This window comes from Barbus barbus (genome assembly GCF_936440315.1).
Source record: "Barbus barbus genome assembly, chromosome: 30".
In the NCBI taxonomy this organism is placed as follows: domain Eukaryota; kingdom Metazoa; phylum Chordata; class Actinopteri; order Cypriniformes; family Cyprinidae; genus Barbus; species Barbus barbus.
The window spans coordinates 8,044,976-8,068,100 of record NC_136758.1 but is presented as its reverse complement, the minus strand read 5'-3'; the positions used below and the strand labels follow the sequence as shown (position 1 = coordinate 8,068,100).

At 38.5% G+C, this 23,125-nt stretch overlaps 1 protein-coding gene across 2 annotated transcripts; it reads left to right on the top strand.

Annotated features, from left to right (window-relative positions):
* The first annotated feature begins 188 nt into the window (after nt 1-188).
* Nucleotides 189-21,307, top strand: LOC306850789 (lateral signaling target protein 2 homolog). Of its 2 annotated transcripts, none has more exons than XM_079386651.1 (14): nt 189-550; nt 2,852-2,992; nt 7,937-8,074; nt 8,296-8,498; nt 8,737-8,826; nt 9,003-9,092; nt 9,227-9,328; nt 9,907-11,322; nt 11,527-11,619; nt 13,183-13,346; nt 15,314-15,430; nt 15,535-15,636; nt 16,703-16,806; nt 17,975-21,307. In XM_079386651.1, exons 1-14 carry the CDS (start codon nt 512-514, stop codon nt 18,104-18,106), a joined length of 2,931 nt encoding a protein of 976 aa, XP_079242777.1. In that variant the 5' UTR covers nt 189-511; the 3' UTR covers nt 18,107-21,307. The 2 variants fall into 2 exon arrangements, with proteins under 2 accessions (XP_079242777.1, XP_079242776.1); XM_079386650.1 differs by having other exon boundaries at nt 11,524-11,619.
* Nucleotides 21,308-23,125: the final 1,818 nt, after the last annotated feature.

Here is a 23,125-nt window from a genome sequence, read left to right as displayed (position 1 = left end):
TGCTTTACAAAAAAAGTCAAGTTCAACAAACGTGTACAAAATAATAAAAAATAATGATGTGAAGAAACGATGGAAGTATTATTTTCCCAATATGTGTTTATTTATATAAACAAAAATGATTGATAAAAACAAATATAGGCTACTAAATCATTTGGAAATAAAAAAAACTCGGAGTGTTTGGCAACCCCAGAGTAATCAGTCAAGCAGCAGCGCAACTTCCGTAACGTATTCAGACTGAGCGCTAGCTCAGTAGCTTAGTCATGAGCAGCCCGTGTGTTTGGGGACAAAGACAACCGCTCGACTGCTGGATATAAGGGCAGAGTCCGAGCCCGTGATTAACTACTAGTGGATTAACCCTGCCTGTGTCTGTTTTTTTGGCCTCTACTTAACACTGTCAACGCGGGTTTGTAAAAGAGCAGGCGCTAGCTTAGCGCGCTAGCTGTGGGTGTGCGGGTTTAAAGGTCCGGTTCGGGTTTAGTAAGGAGCTGTCGCTAAACTGGCGAGGTGACCAATGATGAATCGGTTCCGAAAGTGGCTTTATAAGCCAAAGGTAAGCTTGCCATTAGTTCAGTTTTAAGAAATACTCTTCACATAGCTTTATTGTTAAGAGTGACGTTATGCGTTTCAAAACCTAGCTAGACAGCATTTGGGACATCATATGATGTGGGCAGCCTTCCTACACAGCATTTTGGGCCGTCATATAATAATACAAGCTCTCTAACTGCTATTTTGGCATCACATGATGCGAGCTGCCTACCTAGACATCATTTTTAGCGTCATACAATGTGACCTGCCTACCTTGACTGCAATTTCGGACATCATATGCCAACATTTCTGTCTAGGTAGTATCTTCACTACGTTTTGAAACACAGCCCTTTACTATTCATTCAGATTAAATTGTCCCTTTAGAATTAATGGGCTTGTTCACAGCTGTGTGGTATGCTGGCAGCTATTTAATTATATTCTTTGTTAAAATATGCAGTATGAAAACATATATGAATATATTTAGATTGCCTCAGATATGTTTCTGTACACTGGCTCTTCTCAGCTGTGTTTGGTTTTTGATGAGGTTTAATAGGCCTTTGTGGGACCCAAAACTTTCTTGATGTCAGCAATTTGTATTTTACACATCTAAAACCACATTTCACTATAGCTAACATTGTGTTCTTGCAATCCACACTTTGGAGAACTGATGCAATTGTGTTTTGTGACTGTTTTGTTGTCAACTGATGTTTAATGCATTAAAGAGTTTCTGTGAGAAATGAAGGTCACTTTTCAGTCCACTTTTGGTAACGTGTCTTAACAGGATGTTAGAGCAGAAAAGTGTTTTGTTGAAATTAAACCCAAGGTATCCCTTGAGGTATACACTCATTGTTGACAAAGAAGCCTTGGCCCATAGGTGCAGTTCTACCTCGATGACCGTGACTCACTTGGATACATTCTTCACAAACATGCCTGATGTTGTCGTCAGGAATTAACTGCAGTGTCAGGCACTCACTAAAATGAACAGGTTTTTGCAAAATTGCTTATTTTTTTGTATAGGCCAAGTAGCTTCCAGTGCAACACAAATATTTTGTTCCACATGTGTTCTGTGGTGATTTTGATCTCCAGTGGTCTGATTTCTACTGTGTGGGAATCATAGGGCTGACCCGTTCAAATCAGCTTATACTCAGCTCCGGTCCATGTCCCAGCCACGTGCCACTTCCAGGTAAAATCATGTGCAGATTATAAACGGCCACAGTCCAGAAAACAGGCTTCCCAAACTGGAAACACTCCAAATGCTATATCACAATGTGCAGATAACACTTGACTATAGTTAGGCTTCATTTATTAGCTAGTGTTGTTTGCTAAGGCAAACTTGGTCCTTATTTTTCTTAATGTTTAGGGTTAGGGGATTGAACAAAACTTTGGTGTGCCTAGTGGAAAACAATATAAGAACAAATCCTAGACTTGCATTAAAAACAGACACCTTGGCTATATTTAAGAATCAAAATATCACAGAGACAATGGCAATGCACTGGTAATTATCCACAGCACCCATATCATTTTGTAGATTTTGCACTGACATGTATTATAAAAATAAATGGAACTAGTCAAAAATAGAAAAATATTGTCAATCTAATAAGACATCTTTTATGCTCTCCAAAGCTGCATTTATTTGATCAAAAACACAGTGAAAACAGTAATATAATGTTGAAAAATTATTATAATTTTAATTATTATAATATTTTCATAATGTGTTATGCTGTGGCAAAGCTGAATTTTCAACAACAAAATTACTGTCTTCGTATCACATGGTCGATCTGAAATCGATCATGTGATCCTGAAATAATTTTTCTGGAAACCATGATACAATTTCTTTTTTTCTAGGTGGTTTGAATGGAAAGTTCAAAAGAATAGCATTTATTTGAAATATATTTTTTTGTGACAATGTAAAAGTCTAAAAATGCATTCTTTCTGAATAAAAGTACTTTCTTTAACAAAAAAAGTCATACTGTGACCCCAGCAATAGTCTGTCAGCTCTTTAAATACACCTTGTAACTTATACAAAATCCCGTCTATGATGCAATTAATGGAGGATGTTCCCTGTTGAGTGCCCAATGGAAAATAAGGGGTCTAAAGGTCTAAATCCTCATCAATGCTCTTCAATCCAGTGCTGACAGCTATAGCTACAGTCATTTAGTATCTTACATGCGCTTCTGATATTTTGGCATACAGCACCAGGCGTCCATCGTACTACAAGACTCTGATGCTTGCTTTAGCACTAGTTTGTTTGATCATCTGGTTTTTGATTAGATCATTCAGACTATCTGTTTACATTTGTTTTTTTTGTTTTTTTTTCTCCATACAGAGGTCAGATACACAACTGCTGGCCCAGTTCTACTATGCAGATGATGAGCTGAACCAAGTGGCCACTGAGCTGGACAGTCTGGACGGCAGGAAGGACCCTCAGAGGTGTACACTGCTGGTTAACCAGTTCCGCTCCTGCCAGGTTAACCAGTTCACTCCACTTACTGTATCTTACAGTACAGAGCTTAAGGCCTGTTCACTCCAAGGATGATAACGATATTAGCGTCCACACCAGCAGACGATATCGTCTGTTTATTCTAAGCTCACACTCGTCTGCCACTTTAAATTCTCGAGCTCGTTATAGCAGGATGGATTCTGATTGGGCGTCAGTGTTTGTATCGTTCATCAGCTGGAAAGAAAATCGTTCTGAAAGTGATTCCAACGATATAGTTTCTCTGTGCCTTTATCGTTATAGCTGTGGTGTGGACTCAGCTATTCTTTAATATTGAGAACGATTTTTAGAATAATATCTTTATCGTTATCAGTATAGTTATCTTGCTTGGTGTGAACGGGCCTTTAGTCTTGTTTGGTCACTTTTATCAGCAGGTGTTTGTTTTCCATTCTGAAATGTTTAAGAATGAGTCTATTAGAATTTACTATTTGAATATATTTTAAAGGTGACCTATTATGCGCCTTTTTACAAGATATAAAATAAGTCTCTGATGTCCTCAGAGTGTGTATGTGAAGTTTTAGCTCCAAATATCCCACAGATCATTTTTTTTGCCTGTTAAAATGCCCACTTTTAGAGTATGAGACAAAACGTGCTGTTCTTTAAATGCAAATGAGCTGGTGCTCCCGACCCCCTTTCAGAAGAGATCGGAGCTTCAAGAGCTCATGCTCTGGCATACCGGCAACAACAAAGCAGGACAATCTCACGCACTGAAAATATCAGAAACTCTCAGTAGCAGTGTGAGAAAGAAGCAATGAAAGAACTGCGATTGTCATGTGCATCTCGTCAATGATGCACGGTTCTGTGATCAGTAGTAAATCTCCATCCGAAGGCCAGAGGGCGCTCTCACGCAGAAACTCCAAATACGCCCCGCAGAACAGAAGATTTAACTGCTTTGCTTTCATTGATTCAGCGTGACTAATAAACACAGTATATGATTTATCTGAGTTCTTATTATAAATTTCATTGTAATAAAGTATATAATAATGCAATGCTAATTGATATAGCCTTTATCACTGCTTAGAATACTATGAAATATATTGCATACCTTATTCTTTGTAAGAAGCCACATCATCTCACAGAAGGATTTATTTCAGACTCTCGACTGATGTTATGAAGTGAGTTTGGAGTAAAAACATGTTATTAAATGTGGTAAATGCAGCAGCTTTACTGACAATATGTGCATGATAATAGTATTCGATTAATCATGCAGCCCTACACATTCCTATTTACGATCATTCTGGTAGCACATAAAGGCAGCATCAGTGAAAACAGGCAGAAACAATGGTAGCTTAATGGCTCGTTTCCACTGAGCGGTACAGTACGGTACGGTGCGCAATTATGTCCGTTTCCATTGTCAGAAGTTGTGAATGGTACAAAATAGCGAACCATACCGTACCACTTTTTTGTACCCTTTCGGTGGGGTACCTAGCACTGCAAAGGGTACCAAAATGGTGCAGCTAAACTCAGAACTGCAGAAGTTGATTGGTTTACTAGAATCGTCTCTTTTGTGTGATACAAGGGGATAAAGCTTCTCCTTCACTCGTTCCGCTCTGCTGTGTTCTGCTTATTACGTCAGAGTGCGCAAACACACAAAAAAAAATAACTGTGTATTTTATACTCTTATATTTTCACACAGATAATAACCGTTTCTCAATATGTGTTCTTGTGGACTTGTGAAACGTCATTGCCCAAAAACCTGCATAATTTTCAAAATATTACTGTTATTGTGTCATTAAATGTAGTTTTAAGAGTTTTTCAGGCAAGAATGTAGTTGTTTAAAACTCAAATCTGCGGTTTATTTATAAAGATATAGCGCCTATTTGAAAATTTGCTATGCCGATTTCGAAGCTCCAGGCGATCACCGGGTGCTCCGTGCTCTTGTATCTGCCTCGAGCAGCCTTACGCTCGGCTAGTCCTTCCGACATTTGGCGCTGGCTCTGATGTCTCTGTAGTGATTAAACGAGAATCAATTCGTTATGTATATTTAACAGGCATTCATGGTCTCATGAATCTATTATTTGTTCCTGGTTATATCGTTTTGACTGAGCACAAAGTTTAACTTTATATTTATTTTGAACTTTACCCTTAGTAATTTACAGTGCTGACTTTGTAGCAAACGTTTGACTGTGAATTGTTTGCTTTTGTCTTTATTTCTTCTTATATAAGCCTCTTATGCTTTGTACTCATACTTTTTTGATGTCTATTATTGTTCATTAAAACTGACATAAAAGAGGCAGAGTTGTGCTTATTGTCGCGCTTTATTGTCGATCACTATCAAGTAAAGGGTACTGTTGGCAGTGGAAACGCAAGCCTGATCAGGGTTACCCGTACTGAATCGTACTGTACTGTACCGTACCGCTCAGCGGAAACGAAGCATTAGCAACATTAAAGTAAGTAAAGTAAAGAGACTTTATTGTCATTGTAGTTATACAACAAAATTTGTTTGGTAGCTCAGGCCAGCAGCAGTAAAACAAGAAAGCAGCACACAGAACATAGTAAATGTAGTAAAAGTATAAAATTACTGTATAAAATAAAAAGGCACTTAGTATAATAATAGACAAGATAAATTTAAGGATAGAAATGTAACAGTATTTACAGTATAGTAGTTGAGTGCAGACATGAATGTCCCATAGAGTGTCTAGATAATAAAATATAACACTATTTACAATGTGGTAATTTAGTGCAAACATTAATGTCCAATAAGTGTCTTTGTGCATTAGCAGCAAACATGAGGAAGGGAGAAGAGAGGAAGGGTTAACTATTTGTGTGTTGGGGGGGTGGCACAGGCTACAGCTCTGGGGAAAAAGCTGTTCTTTAGTCTGTTTGTGCGGGTTCTGATTGTCCTATATCTTTTCCCTGATGGGAGGGGTACAAAAAGTCTGTGTCCTGGATGAGTTGGGTCCTTGATGATGCTGCTAGCTCGCTTCTGTAGACGGCTATTATAGATCATGTCAAGGTTCGGGAGTTTGATTCCTATGATCCTCTGAGCAGTTTTGACGGTCCGGGTCAAAGCTCGGCGGTTTTCTGCAGTGCAGCTGGAGTACCACACTGTGATGCAGTGACAGAGGATGCTCTCTATGCCCTCTCAACTTCCTCACCATTTATGTAGAGGGGGGGGGGGTTGTTTTCTTGACTCTCCTGTAGTCTACAACGATCTCCTTTGTTTTGGCAGTGTTCAGAACCAGACCGTTGTTCACACACCATTTGATTAGGTGTTGGACGTCCTCTCTGTAGTGAGACTCATTGTTTTCTGATATCCTTCCCACTATAGTGGTGTCATCAGCAAACTTCACTATGGTGTTAGAAGAGGAGTGGATGGGTTTGCAGTCGTGTGTGAATAGGGTGAAGAGAGCTGGACTAAGAACGCATCCCTGCGGTGCTCCTGTGTTAATGGTGATAACAGATGATGTATGGTTGCCCACCCTGACATTCTGTGGTCTGTTAGTGAGGAAATCCAAAATCCATGAACAGAGTGTGGTGGTTAGTCCCAGGTCATTCAGCTTGTTTACAAGTTTGTATGGCACAATGGTATTAAATGCCGAGCTGAAATCTACAAATAGCATCCTAACATATGTATTGGGATGCTCCAGATGAGTAAGGGTGGTGTGAAGTGCGATTGAGATTGCATCCTCTGTTGATCTGTTCCTACAGTAAGCAAACTGTAGGCTGTCCAGGTCAGCAGGGATGTTGGCTTTGATGTGTGAAAGAACAAGTCTCTCAAAGCACTTCATGATAATTGGAGTGTTAAACTAAAGTTAAACTAAAGTTCCCATTAGCCCTACAGAGTGCCAAGAAGCTCTTTTAGAAAGGCAATTTGGAAAACCAAATATGATGCGTGATACTTTGTCTGGAGCTGACGTTTGCTCATGAAGCGTTGGTATTGATCCCTCTTTCAGAATCAACCATTGCAAAAATCCAGTTTTGAACTTACCCTCATTTGTGGGGCAGTCCGGTGTAAAATGATTGGTACAAACATATAGGACTTTGCAGATTTTTCCGGGTCATTTCTTTTCGAAAATGAAATTTAACTGCAGTGCCCTCAGTGGCTCAGATGCATCCCAAAACAAATAACTGACAAGTTATGCTTTACCATTACTGTTTTCTTGCTGTTGTGCTGTGCTGACAAGCAGCTACAGCAAGAAAACAGTAATGGTAGACTGTTGCTTCTGGCAGAGATCATCACAAATGGGTGGAATTTCTCCCTGCAATGACGTTAACGTAGGGAGTAATTTGGAATCATGTGTTCAGAGAGACTGTTTATGATTTATTGGGATTATAAAAAATGAATGGGTGGATTTTTACTATTATAGGCTGGTTGTTTTCACACACTGTGTTTGAACTATGTTCTAACACCTTATAAAAGTGATTTTTGCATAATAGGTCCCTTTTAAAATATAATATAACCTATTCTTGTGATGGTAACGCCAAGATAGCCATTACTCCAGACTTTAGTCATGCAATCTTTCCGAAATTGTTTTAATATGCAGATTTGGTGCTCAAGAAATGTCTTATTTTCACTATTAAAACAATTATGCTGCTTAATATTTTTTGTTCAAACAGGGACACTTTTTTGGATTATTTAAAAAGAAAGTTCAAAGAACAGCATTTATTTTTTAAGTCTTCATTGTCACTTTTGATCAATTTAATGCATTCTTTACTTTTATTTTTTCAATTTTTTGTAAAAGCTTACTGACCCCAAACTTCTGAATGGTGGTAATTTTCCACAGTCATGAAAATCAGAAATCCTGGAATTATCAGAGAATGTTAAAATAATGAATTCTAGGCCTGGAAAAGTCATGGCAATTTGTTGAAAGCAAATCATGGCAATTGGTATAGTGAATGTAAATACATTTAAACCCTTAAAAGTAAATGTTCTAACACTGCATTTCGTGTTTCTTCACAATATTTGGACAGGACAATGTGTTAAACATAATAAATCAGATCATGGATGAATGCATACCCGAAGACCGAGCCAACAGAGACTTTTGTGTGAAGTTTCCAGAAGAGATCCGCCATGACAACCTCGCCGGGCAGCTGTGGTTTGGGGCAGAGGTAGTGCACACTAACTGCTTACCTCTAGAACAAGGCATCTTCCCTAGAGATCTTTCTTGTTAACTTTAAATAGAACAAGATGATAAAGAACTTGATGATCTGCTTTGCTAAAAAACAGTATTGCATTACAATATTTTACCAGCAGTGTATCATAGCCGTCACTTGTGGCACAGGGCGTAACCCATTAGAAGCAGAGATGATGATATCACTCCTCTCTCCAGTGCCTGGCAGCAGGATCGATCATTATGAATCGTGAAATCGAGAGCATGGCCATGAGACCACTAGCTAAAGACCTCACCCGTAGCCTGGAGGAAGTACGCAACATCACACGAGACCAAGCGCTACGAGATCTCAACAACTACACAGACCGCATGAAGGAGGTGCTACGTCAGTTTGACAGCCTCTTTGCTGAGTTTGAGCTCAGGTACCTTTAAATGCTGTTTGATTTCTGCATCCACTTATCTGACCTTGAGATGTTATAATTATGATGATGCCTAGAGTGCATTTATGCTTTTGGAAAGTTCATAAATTATTACCTTTATTGTTACTAATGATTTCATACACCAGCAGATTAGCTTTGTAAACCTGTTATTTTAGCAGCATTAATGTCACAAAATGTGATAATGTAAACGTATCATGGATCTGTCTGTTGCTTGTTGTAGCTACGTGTCAGCCATGGTGCCTGTGAAGTCTCCTAAAGAGTATTACATCCAGCAGGAGGTGATTGTGCTCTTCTGTGAGACGGTTGAAAGGTGAATATTCAGATCTAGGATTGGGTATCGCCTGCTAAGTCCTGATACAATACACATGGTGATGCATTGCGTTATCAATTGGAAAGAAACATGAAAATAATTGCACTGTATTTATTCACTTGTTTATTTATTATACACACTATTAATAACCAGATGTCTTGTTTTCCCATCTCAAGGGCCCTAAAGCTTGAATATCTCACACAAGACATGATTGATGACTACGAACCAGCTCTCATGTTTACAATCCCTAGACTTGCCATTGTTTGGTAAGTGATATGTCATGCTATTGATCTGTTTTTTCATGTCTTCCATCTCAAGGTGTATGTCATACTCTTTTATGGCATTCGTTTCTGTCTGTTCATCTGGTAATGCTATCTTTTGTCATGTTTTGTCTTATTAGTGGCCTTGTTATCTACTCTGAAGGGCCTCTTAACCTCGACCGCAAACCAGAGGACATGTCTGAACTCTTCCGGCCTTTTCGTACTTTGCTGAGAAAAATAAGGTATGGTTAGTGTTCACAATATTCATTCACTGACACCTCTGATTTGGTCATATTTGATTGTGTGATATTTGGAAATGATGTATTGAAGGCTTACAACATGTCTACACCACACCAAAACAGCTCTGAACAGTCCATTTGTGCTGTTGTCGGAAGTAGCGCAGGCACGTGGAGTACGTCTGAAATAGAGTGGGCATCAATTAACTTTCAGTGTTTCATTACACCACATCCAGTCTAGGCAGTGTGACTGATTACATAATGTCTTTGATTTATACTATTGATTTTATAATGTCTTTGAAAGGTTATCTAAATAAGTGTTTTGATGCCTGAGGTTATTTGTACAGCACTGAATTATGGGTTTTCTTTATCACATAAAATTGCCTTTGTATTGCTTGTCAGCCATAGCATGAATATAATTTTCTTAGCAATTAATGACAGTTTTAATTTTTGTGTGAACTAGCCTTTTAATTGCTAAATTGCATCAGCACTGAGATTTAAAATTTAAACCCTATTAACTTTTTATGTAGCAACTAAAGAACATGGCAGATTTGTGAGTCATATAATTGTGTTCTTCCTGTCAGGGACCTGCTGCAGACTTTAACAGACGAAGAGCTCATAACGCTGGAGCGCAGCCTCTGTGTCTCCCAGGATGGAGAATTCTCTGCAGGCTCCAGTATGCCGTCAACCAATGACCCAGCCACTTCCACTGGTCCTGAGAGCCATCTGGAGACTCTAGAACAGGACGACAGAGTAGAGGAGGTGGTAGATCTCACACTTTGTGTAGCCCAGGAAGAAGATTCTGTATGGAAGGAGGATGAGGAGAGGAAGGGGCAGCCTGAGACCTCCAGTGAGAGTGAAGAGGAGAATGCCACAGATGCAGACTTGGCTTGCTCCATGCAGTATGATGAAGAAGAGATAGAGCAACTTAATATGATGGTGCATCAAGTGGGGGACGAAATGTCTACACTGCTTTCCCCTCCAAGTCAGAATCAGTCCCCAGCCCATCGGCCTCGGCCCTATAGAGGAAGTAGTCTGGAAGGTTCCAGTGCCACCTCCAGCACTCAGGCATCTCCGCGGAGAGTCCCAGGATCCTACCACGAAGACGATAGAGTGTTCTTTATGGACGACCTGGAGTCTGGTGTAACTAGCGAGCTGTGCCGTGGACAGCTTCCTCTTCCTACCGTATGCCTCAGATCCCCTGAGCGCAGTCATTCCGCCCCATTGACCGATTCCTCATGTAACGGTTGGTTGACGGGCTGTCAATCAAGCAGTGACACCAATCTGGGTTGCCAGCGCCAATCAGCCGAGTCCGTGGGGAACATGGTGAACGGCTGGGAAGGGTCCCAGGAAGAGGATAGCGTACAGACTGCAGAAGAAATCGCCAATCGGACCGGTGGAATGAAGTTGTCCGCCACAGTTATTTTTAACCCTCATTCTCCAAGCTTGACTGACTTGGCCGTTGTCGTACCTCAATCGGCTGACGTTCCAGAACCTGGTGAGGGCGGGGCTTTAGTTGCCACTCAGTGCCTGCTTAACTCCTGTGTGTGCTGCACTGGCGGATGCGTAGACAACCACGAGGATGCCATGGATTCTGCTGGACGGGGCATGGCACTGGGATTTGAAAAGCACAAGCTCACCATTACAAGCTCTGTATTCCAATCAGCAGTAGCTGCTGGCAGCCCAGGGAAGGGAAATGGACATTTACCACTCACTCTGCCCCCGTCTCAGGGCCACCTCACCCCTTCTGTACCACACTGTTCTGTGCAGAACCAAGCGAGAGAAGATGAGGGCAGTCAGGACTGTTCCCACTATCCCTGCTGTGAGAAATGTTCCCCTGGGGTTCTTCTGGCTCAGGAAAGAGGCTCAAGACAAGGAGAGGGAGGACCTAGTTGCATCCATCAGGAGACAGGATGCTGGACGCAGCCTAACACTACGGTTAAAGGAAGATCGGAAGGTTTTGGAAAACAGGCCAAGGAGGATAACCGAAAGATCTCTAGGTTTGTTTATCTGTGTGGGAAATTTCTATTTTAATGCTATGATTTAGGTTTTCTTGATTTGACTCTTTTGAAAATGTTTAGTTTGTTACCTTTTTTTATGTGAGTTGATTTCATTATGATGGTTGTTATTCCTTTTGGTTCTTGTATTTCATTTTCATCTGTTGCCCCCCATGTTTTTTTGTTATTTGCAATGGTCCGCAGCAGTTCTCAGGAGTCCCCCCTCAGTTCTGTCCCCAGCAGTGACATTGATGGTGTTTCTGTCACTACATGCAGTTTGTCGAGTTCATACACACCCAGGTAAACATGTATAACTTTTGGCTGATGGGTTAAGGTAGAATATGTGAGCACTGTTACTATAGAGTGCTGCAGGGTTGACGTGTTGTTGTAGTCCAACCTGGAAGTTAGCATGAACCTGGTTCCCTCGACAAAACAAACAACCATCAAAAGTTTACTATTATTGTAGGTTTGTTCATCAAGATCAATTTTTCAACTGAACAAAAGGTTCATGAATTTTGAATCCTAAGTACAATTGGCAGAAGTAAAAAGCTAAAGTTAGGCTATAAACGGCAATAGACACCACGGTTGCATGGCTTCAGTTTAAAATCTACTAGTCTGCAAGTTTAATAGTTTGCAAGAGCATGAGTATAACACAATCAGGTTTGAAAACGAACTAGAGAGTAGATGAGATTACCTGTTTAACATGGAGTGTAATGTCCCCGCTGGCTTTTTCCAGACATGTAAATGTTTAAAGTGAGGTATTAAATATATATTTTTATGTTATGGACAGTGTAAATGTCTTGATTGTGTTAATATGGACATATTTCAGGCATTTAACCCAAAAAAAAAACAAAAAAACATTGTCTTCTGCACAATTGAACAGGAAGTGCAAAAAAAAAAACTTATTTCTGGGTATTAGGACTTGTACATACAGCAATCTATAGGTTATGTTCAGTATTTGGTGCTAGCTAAGGCTTAAAGGTTTGTAATTTTGGTTTTCAAACAAGGTTTCCTAAACCCCCCAAACCCCCCCCCCCCCCCCCCCCCCCCCCCCCATCTGCCATTGGTATTCCCTCCTCAAAAGCCCCAGTGGTGCTGTTTTGGACTGATTGAGCTGTTCAAACAAACACAGAAATGTTTTATTAGCTCATATCACTGCCTTTCTCCACAGGCAGTAGAGTATGATATTAGAATTTGACTTTCAAATGCTTGAAATGATTAAATATATACTTTAAATGCAGCATTTAAAGTTGCTTTTTTCGATGTTGGGGACTCTGGGGATGCATTCTTTTGACCCTTTTTGACAACCAAGATTACAACACTATAAACAACCCCTCTGAACATCTTGTTGCACATAGTAATGCACTGGTTATCACTCAAAAAACCCTAGCATCTGCATAAAACTCATACGCATAACGCATAATTACATTTTAGCATCCATATAACAACACCTTGGCAAACACCACTTTTGCTGGGGGAAAATAACATGTATACTTTTTTTTTTTTTTGTTCAGAAATGTTCTTTTAACATCAGTGTGAAAGATATGTGAAAATCAAGTCCTAAAACTTGCTCTGTGATTTCAGCGAGCTGTTGCACAAATCCCATAGTGTTCCTCAGCCATAGGGTCACACTTTCTGGATTAATTTGTTAATGTGAAATACTTTCTTAAGGGAAGGCTGGCAATTTTGATCCTGTTTCAAATCATGGAATTACTTGGATATACTTTTATTTTTTAATTACTGTTGTTCATTTTATAAAGATCAAGCACAAGAAAATGATATCATAGAATAGATTTGTTATTAGTTTTATTAGTATTGTTAATATTATTCAATTAATTTTAACCTAATAATCTTCCCTTTCAGCCCTGTCAGTAGCCTGACAACCAGCTCGGACATGTCAGAGGATCTGGATCATCAGGAGATTCAAGTTGCTTTGCAAGCCGCAAAACTTGCTGCTCACAACAAAATTCGCTCCCGTTTCCATAGCAGTAGTGACCTCATCCATCGCCTTTTTGTCTGCATCTCAGGTGTGTTACCTAGTAATGACATGTGAGATTTGTAGTCCGATGAAGGATTTGCTTATTCTACTTAATTACACCGTGTAAATGAATACCAGAACGCCATAAATCTAGTTTGCATTGCCTGACTCTTTTATAAGATGAGGAGTTATTTTATCCCCTGCTGAATTTGTACGTTTGCCCACTGACAAAGAAATGATCAGTCTATTATTTTAATGATAGGTTTATTTTAACAGTGAGAGCAGATAACAGCAAAAAACAACGCATTTCAGAAAAGTTATGAATTGATTTGCGTTTTAAGTCATGTTTTGCCCCTTCGCAAAACATGACTTAGTTCTTGGTGGCAAAACCCTTGCTGGCAATCACGGAGGTCAGACGTTTCTTGTAGTTGGCCACCAGGTTTGCGCACATCTCATCATTTTGTCCCACTCCTCTTTGCAGATCCTCTCAAAGTCATTAAGGTTTCGAGGCTGATGTTTGGCAACTCGAACCTTCAGCTCACTCCACAGATTTTCTATGGGATTAAGGTCTAGAGACTGACTAGGCCACTCCAGGGCCTTAATGTGCTTCTTCTTGAGCCACTCCTTTGTTGCCTTGGCTGTGTGTTTTGGGTCATTGTCATGCTGGATACCATCCATGACCCATTTTCAATGCCCTGGTTGGCTTCAATGTCCTGGCCCTGATGGTACATGGCCTCGTCCATCGTCCCTTTGATGCGGTGCAGTTGTCCTTTCCCCTTAGCTTTAAAACACCCCAAAGCATAATGTTTCCACCTCCATGTTTGACGGTGGGGATGGTGTTCTTGGGGTCATAGGCAGCATTCCTCCTCCTCCAAACACGGCCAGTTGAGTTGATGCCAGAGAGCTGGATTTTGGGCTCATCTGACCACAACACTTTCACCCAGTTCCCCTCTGAATCATTTAAATGTTCATTGGCATTGGCTTTCTTGAGGGACCTTGCGGGTGCTGCAGGATTTCAGTCCTTCACTGCGTAGTGTGTTACCAGTTGTTTTCTTGGTGACTATGGTCCCAGCTGCCTTGTGATCATTGACAAGATCCTCCTGTGTAGTTCTGGGCCGATTCCTCACCGTTCTCATGATCATTGAAACTCCACGAGATGAGATCTTGCATGGACTCCAGACTGAGGTAGATTGACAGTTATTTTGTGTTTCTTCCATTTGCGAATAATTGCACCAACTGTGGTCACCTTCTCACCAAGCTGCTTGATGATGGTCTTGTGGCCCATTCCAGGCTTGTGTAGGTCTACAATCTTGTCCCTGACATCCTTGGACAGCTCTTTGGTCTTGGCCATGGTGGAGAGTTTGGAATCTGATTGATTTGCTTCTGTGGACAGGTGTCTTTTATACAGGTAACAAACTGAGATTAGGAGCACTACCTTTTAAGAGAGTGTTCCTAATCTCAGCTCCTTACCTGTATAAAAGACACCTGGCAGCCAGAAATCTTGCTGATCGATAGGGGATCAAATACTTATTTCACTCATTAAAATGCAAATCAATTTATAACTTTTTTGAAATGCGATTTTTCTGGATTTTGTTATTGTTATTCTGTCTCTCACTGTTAAAATAAACCTACCATTAAAATATACACTGATCATTTCTTTGTCAGTGGGTAAGCATGCAATATCAACAGGGGATCAAATAATTGTTTCCCCCACTGTATATGTATATTTTTTATATATATATACGTGTGTGTGTGTGTGTGTGTGTGTGTGTGTATTTATGTATACATAATATATACACACATACATTATGTAAATGCAAACGTTTATTTTGGATGTGATTTAATAGTTTGACAGCCATTCTACATGGACAGTAACATCGATTATAAAAGGTGTTAGTATCACTGTGAAGTGTAATCTACTAAGTGCAATGTAAACTATTTAATGTATAACTAGCGCAGTAAAACAATATATTATATATATTGAACTTTTTTTTTTTTTTTTTTTTATATTTGAAGGTGTGGCTGATCAGTTGCAAACAAACTATGCGAGTGACCTGCGAAGCATCTTAAAGACTCTGTTTGAGGTCATGGCTACAAAATCCGACCAAGGGGACAATGAAAATCCCAAGAAAGGTTTGTAGTCACACTTCTGAAAGACATAGAGACTATAACCGCATGTTTTTATCACTCGATGTCAGACATCATTAGTTTAATGTGCTGTTTGATATGCACCTCAGGTCCATGTCTGGGCAGTGCTGTACTGGAAGACTGTGCTCTCTGTCAAGAGACCATCTCTTCATCAGAGCTTGCTGCCAAAGCCAGAGAGGGTCAGTTTGAAGGTTAGTTCAGTACACCACCTATATACTCACAATATTAAGAGGCTTTTTATTTTGATGTACATGACACCACTCTGTTTCAAAACCTAGGCTGCCTCTGAAATTACATACTTTTCTGAACATATTTTGGGACTGTTAAACGCTGTGTGTGTAGGTTACCCATCTTTTATGAATCCTCACCTGTGGCCATATGGGATAGTATTCTTCGTATGCACATTTCAGATTCTCACCAGAAGTAGTTTGTCACCCGGGTACTTTTCACCTGCTGTTTTTTTTTCTTTTTTTTTTTTTTTTGAAGCTGTGATTTCGGACATACTGATTGTCACTTGATCTCTATATACTTGCCAATGTACTGTATATGAATGGGTTTGACTATTCAAGTAATTTCTTTGAGGAAAAATCCTAATGAGAATTGTGGGCTTTCAAACAAGAGCATCAGCAAATTCTAAGTCAATAGAAATGTAAATGGGAAATATAGTATGATGGTCTTAGTTAGGATGCTGCTTTAGAAGGCATCCTCCTATGTGGCCAGTAAACAGCAAAGCAGGGAACTAGGTTTCAGAGCAATGCTAATTTGTGACCCTGAATCACAAAACCAGTCTTTTTTAAATTGAGAGTTATACATGATCTGAAAGCTGAATAAATAAGCTTTCCATTTATGTGTGGTTTGTTAGGATCGGACAATATTTGGCTGAGATGCAACTGTTTGAAAATCTGTGCAAAAAAATCAAAATATTGAGAAAATTTCCTTTAAAGTTGTCCAAATTAAGTCCTTAGCAATGCATATGACTAATAAAAAATTAAGTTTTAATATATTTATGGTAGGAAATTTACAAAATATCTTCATGGAACACTTCTTTACTTAATATTATGATTTTTGGCATAAAAGAAAAATAGATAATTTTGACCCATACAGTGTATTTTTGGCTATTGCTACAAATATACCCCAGCGACTTAAGACTGGTTTTGTGGTCCAGGGTCACATATAAGAAAATAAATGGACAGTGCTTACAACACCTGACCTTTCTTCGTTTTTGCAACCCTTTCTCTATTCCTCTTTAAACATCAGACCCTCCTGAATGGGTACCAGATGAGGCCTGCAATTCCTGCATTGCATGTAAAGCGCCATTTACAGTCATCAGAAGGAAACATCACTGCAGGAGCTGTGGAAAGGTACAGCAGTCCATCTTCAAGCCCTTAGAGTCAATAGAGTCCATTCATGACAGAGATATATTTATTTAAAAAGAAATGTATCTGTCTGTCTGTGTGTATGTATATATATATATATATATTTATATTTAAACTTTTTGTAGTAATTTTAGAATGTTTTGTTTTAATACTTCAATAATTTAGCTTATTTCTTTCCATTTTTATATTTAGATTACATTTTGAGACATCTAACACTCACTTAAAAATTAATTTAAAAAATGTAAAAGCATAACCTGACTGCTCGAATTTCAAATATTTTTTGCTTCAAATCAAAGTCTGTAATATTGTGATTTTATTTCGGAGCCAGATGATTTGGTTCATGGTTTCGAATTTTGTTACTCCTAGATGGTGAAAATACTTTCAGAAAAAATGGGTGCAAAACAAAAAGTACCACAAAATACTGATAACTATCAAAAATCAGTTCTTTATAAAAATCCAAAACCAAATTTACATAAGATTTTCATCAGGTTTTGACATCAAAATATAAACAGGCACACACAAGACATGCTTAAAGTGTTTACATTCAAAACAGAATCTAAAAAATGGGCAGAACAGTGCTGATCAGCCTTTGCCTGATTTGTATGAGCAGTTGAATGACTGTTGGGTTAAGCTTAACCTATGTAAAAAAAACACTAACTTTTCCTTCCTACAGCATTCATCTGAAAGAACATTGTTTCAAACTAAAATTAGTTTTAAATTGAATTACAAAAAAAGGAACAATAACAAAATTTGACAAAGAATAAATATAGAGACCTTAAAGACTGGTGAACTAACTAATCTAAATCTACCACTTCCTCAAAATTAAAACCTTCCTAACTCGCAGAAAAACAACAAACACAATCTTCCAGGTCAGCTCACTTACCTATCCTTCCTATATAATCCAAGTTAACTAAACGAACAACACTCAGCATCCTGTAACAAAAGAAATATAAAACACCAACACAAACAACAAGTAGTTTCCTACAGCAGGCCACCATGAAATGCCATCAGCAGCTCTTAAATAGACAGAGGTTTCAGGTATTCATGTAATCAGTCTACACGCCCATCCAATTAGTGAAAAAAAGAGAAAAGAAAAACAGAGCAGGGGCTCGTAACATGATTCCAATCCTAATGAGATGATGTTTTATTGCAGATCTTCTGTTCCCGCTGCTCATCACACTCAGCTCCGTTGCCTAGATACGGTCAGATGAAACCGGTGAGAGTTTGCACTCACTGCTACATGTTCCACGTAACGCCTTTCTACAGCGACAGGACTGGTGTCTGACCACAGCTCTCTCTCTCTCTCTCACACACACACACACACACACACTACCATGAGTCTTACTGATGTTTGAGACTTCAACGAGAACACACACATGCACCATTTTCATCATCATCCAAAAAAAAAAAATGTAAATAATGCAATCACTTCGAAGTGAAAGAAACAGCCTTGACCAGGGAACAAAGCGAGAAGGACTGAAATGGACGGGAATGACTCAAGCACATAAAGGAAGTACCCCATCGCTATGGGAGCCAAAGTATTTATTTAGGGCTTTGCTTTCGAATAATGAGCTTAATTACAAATTTGCTTTAATCGAGCATGGAACAAGCAGGCTATTCTGTAAAACGGAAAAATATAGCTTGTTAACAGGATTTTGTGTGGCTTTATTAGTGCCGGAGGTTCTATGGGCTCAGATTTCCAGAGTGAATGTAAACTGTGAGCACATTATTAATATGAGAATAACAAAACTGTGACATCATATATGAACACAATAATACTAACACTAACTGCACCATCAGTGACACCTTTGTGGCACAATATAGCACAGATGTTTTTTTCCAAATGTTTATAATGCTGCTTTCTGTGAAACAGAGAAGTGATATTTGGGGATTAGATGAATGGCCAAAAATAGATATGTGTGTATATATGCTGAAAGTTTGAAATGGATTTAACGTATCTTCCAAAAGAGAAGATTCTCTCATATTCCTCATGCAAATGAATGTGCAGCATTTGGATGTTCTTTTCTTTTCTTTTTGTCTGTAACTTATACTGAACTGTAAAGTAATTGCCTTTTACAGCAGTTTGGGAGCCTTCTGATTTCCCTCTGGTACAAAAGAGCCCCTACCTCATCCCTGTTTACCCCTCTCACACGGTTCCGTCCCATTACAGTATGCCTACACTACCGTCTCAGTCAGTCCTGACTGTCTGCTACACTAAGAGGCAGATGCCTTTCTCTCTCTTTGCACACTTTTGTTTTATATATATATATATAAAACTACCAACCACTACATTCTGTCTGTAAATGTAGAAAGTTTATTGATGTTTGAATCTCATGAAACCTGTCAAGAATATTACATCTGAGTCATATTTTGCTGAAAAATTAGACATTCAAAAATTCTGTTAATATTTCATAAAGAAAATTAAGCCAAGTTTTAGAATCATTATAGAATATTATTTTTTTGCATTGATATTAGAATAAATAAGCTCCCTCTCAAAAATAAATATTCATATTTTAAGTATTTTACAAGTATTTGTACTGCACAGTATACTTTTGCTGAATTTAATTTATGCTATTTAATTTTTTTTTTTTTTTAATCAGCCGGAAATAGGCTTCATTTTCTTTATACAAAATATATTTCTTTTTATGTGCTATTGAATTTGTGGTAAAATTACTTCCTTTTGACATTTACCAGTATAAGAATGAAAGATGTCAATATAATCAGAAAAAAGCTTTAGTTAACTGCAAAACATCTGCTCCTGTAACATCGTCACCTTCCAGAAATCAAACAGCAAGAGTCGTATAAATGCATGCACATGATATTGTGCTGCAAAACTGTTTTGACCAAAACACTTAATTTGAAATGGAATGATATTACAAACACTACTGGCTGGCGTAAAATGCACTTTATATAGCAAACAGAGGAGCATTTGCAATGAACTACAGCTGGCAAGCAATGCCACATTTGATGGTTTATCATGTGTAATGATCTCAAGTCATTTTACGGGAATTTAAACTTGAACCTTGCACCTAATTTCAGAAGTTAACTACAAACTTGTTTATCTTACACAAGCGTTATTAAACACTCTCAGTAGATACTGTTTTCCAACACTAAAAATCGACACTTTGTCGATTGATTGACTGACACTGAAATAGTCATTTTATCATGTCTTATTTATTTTGCCTTATTAATCAGTTCAGAACACATTCCTTTTTGCCAAAGTTGTTATTGTAAATCCTTGGCGCCACATATAACAGGTTTCTAGTAAGGTAAAGGTCTAATCTGTTTACATGCATCTTGTGAAGCGACATTGATTGATTTGAGTGTGACCGGTTCTAGCAATATTGTAAGCTACATCACACTTGAGGCAGTTTGATTCTGCTGGTTGATGGTTAATACTTTACCTCTCTCCGTCTCATTACCTTTGACCAAGTGTTAAATCTCATCATTCCTGTTTTCAAATACTCTTCGCTCTCATCATACTGCTGCATTTACAGGACATTCACAACAACGTCTTCAGCTTTAAAACATACTGTAATTCTGCAAAGCAAACTGAGATATTGTGTTCCAAGATATTTGCATTATACATATTCAAAGGTTTATTATGATGAATGGCAGGGTACAGATGTGTTTTTTTCACTTTGGTATATTTTGTAGTTGCTTTTTTTTTTTCAATATTAAGGTCATTTGATTATCTCCAGATTGACCACTTTTACCACAGTTCGTTATAATAAGATGGAAAAGTACCTCTTGATTGCTTTGCCTTTGTTCACCTGTAGTCAGCTGACCTGATTCTAGTGCCATCAGTATTGGGATAGAGGTCTACACCTGACACTGACACACTACGCCACTAAAAATACTGCAGATATAGCTTTAGGATTACTGCTGGGTAGATATGATATAGTGTTGTATACAGATTTTCATTATTTAACGGTACGATCAAGTAGAAATTTCACAGATCAATTGTCTTTTTTTTTTTGGTTGCTTCCTGTTTTGATGATATGACTGTTCCTCAGGAATGATTGATTGTGCATCGGCATGATACTGAGGGATTGATTGTATTTTGGTTTGAAGTGAGACGGTGTGGGACTTTGAATCAACCAAATGTCCAACACTTCCTCGGACGGCAGACTCAACTTCCAGCCTGTGTTGATAAGCTCAGTTTCTGATTTGTGTCCTCTTCCGATTCTCATTCTTCTTGTTTTTTTGCTTTGTTTTTTTTGTATTAATTGAAAATAAGATGAGTCTTTAAAATTATACAGATGTTTTATTTTACAGAGAACAAAAATAATGAAATTATATATGTACAAAATTACTTTTTCTGTATAAAGAGAATCACAATGAGAGAATTTACTATTACTATTTATTCAAAGCTTGTTCTTATTTTGTAATGGCCGGTTCAGTCTAATAAGATGTAAAGAAGAACTTTTCGAAGTCTACTAAGTATTTATGTCATGCAATGAAAGTAATAAATGAAGTTTTCTTTACATAACTGGAGCCCTTTGCTATTTTTTTTTCTTGTGTCTTTGTTTTCTGAGAACAAATGGTGTCACAAGATGCATTACCTTATTCTGCTATATAGACTACAGATTGGAATCACATACCCTTTTTTCATGCAGTTTCAATACTGTTACCATTTTTAAAATGTAAATTTAAACTATTACATTTACTTTAATCAATATCTACAAGTAAATTCCTTTCAAAGTGTACAACATATGCTTTTGTGAACTTGACTATTAGCTAGTGTTAAGGAATAACAGTTAAAACCCAAGGATCAGGTATGATGAACAAAGACCAGGGGTCAAGAGATGCGATTCAATTGAAGAAATTTACTGAAGAAATAGTTTGCAGTTTCATCCGCAGAAGACAGCTTCAACACTCGAGATGGAGTTCGTAGGCCGCTCTCCTTTACAATTCATAAACACCAGCAATTATACCCTGACAGAGGTTGCTAATTGCGTCAATGCATAAGTCAGCAAAATTCTGATTGGTTCCAAAACCTAGATAAACTTAGACAATTTCCACATATGGACGCAAGCACTTCAAGCATATCTCCAAATGATTATTGTAGGCGTCAGCAAATGCAGAAGACGACACCTCAGCTCGGATCAGGATGGCGACAGGAGACGGTCTTCTCATCTAACACAGATGTCGACATACACACATACACACACAACCCTTATCTGCATCTCAAGGTTTTCTAGCTTCTAGCGAGCATCTTATCAGTATGGTTGGTTACACATACTATGCAGCCATCAATCTTGGAGAATAGAAATACAGGATAGAACAGATATTTTAATATCTTTTATTCAACAACTAAATGTCACAGTTCTCTCCGTCACTTGTGGCTCACGTAGATGGTAGGTCATCCTGACCCCTTAGCCTGGCCTTGTGACCCTAGGAAAGAATACACTCAGCATGTGTTCACACCTTTTACTCTTAGACTTATAAAAAGAATACATGCTTCTTCAATCTATAAAAATATAGATGGCTCTACTACTTAAATCAATCATCAAACAATCTGGGAGGTTAAATATCAATAACTTGATTAATAATCACACAAGAAATATTAATAAAATAATTACTATCAGAAGGAAGGATATGGTCACATCGGCATCCACTCTATCCTCTCCTTCACTAGAAATAAGCAAATCAGTGTTTTGCTGTGTGCATGTTTGTCACACTTTAATGTTTCAGATCATCAAACAAATTTAAATATTAATCAAAGATAACACAAGTAAACACAACATGCAGTTTTTGAATGAAGTTTTTTATTATGAAGGGAAAACAAAATCCAAACCCACATGGCCCTGTGTGAAAAAGTGCTTGCCCCCTAAACCTAATAACTGGTTGGGCCACCCTTAGCAGCAACAACTGCAATCAAGCGTTTGCGATAACTTGCAATGAGTCTGTTACAGCGCTGTGGAGGAATTTTGGCCCAGTCATCTTGGAAGAATTGATGTAATTCAGCCACATTGGAGGGTTTTCGAGCATGAACTGCCTTTTTAAGGTCATGCCACAGCATCTCAATAGGACTCAGGTCAGGACTTTGACTAGGCCACTCCAAAGTCTTCATTTTGTTTTTCTTCAGCCATTCAGAGGTGGATTTGCTGGTGTGTTTTGGATCATTGTCCTGCTGCAGAACCCAAGTTCGCTTCAGCTTGAGGTCACGAACAGATGGCCGGACATTGTCCTTCAGGATTTTTTGGTAGACAGCTGAATTCATGGTTTCATTTATCACAGCAAGTCTTCCAGGTCCTGAAGCAGCAAAACAGCCCCAGACCATCACACTACCGCCACCATA

Excerpts from the sequence above, each read along its gene's own strand:
- LOC306850789 (XM_079386650.1), top strand. The coding sequence starts at position 512 with ATGATGAATCGGTTCCGAAAGTGGCTTTATAAGCCAAAG. Across the intron at positions 2,993-7,936 it reads ACCAGTTCCGCTCCTGCCAG|GACAATGTGTTAAACATAAT; the intron begins GTTAACCAGTTC and ends ATATTTGGACAG. Across the intron at positions 8,075-8,295 it reads AGCTGTGGTTTGGGGCAGAG|TGCCTGGCAGCAGGATCGAT; the intron begins GTAGTGCACACT and ends TCCTCTCTCCAG.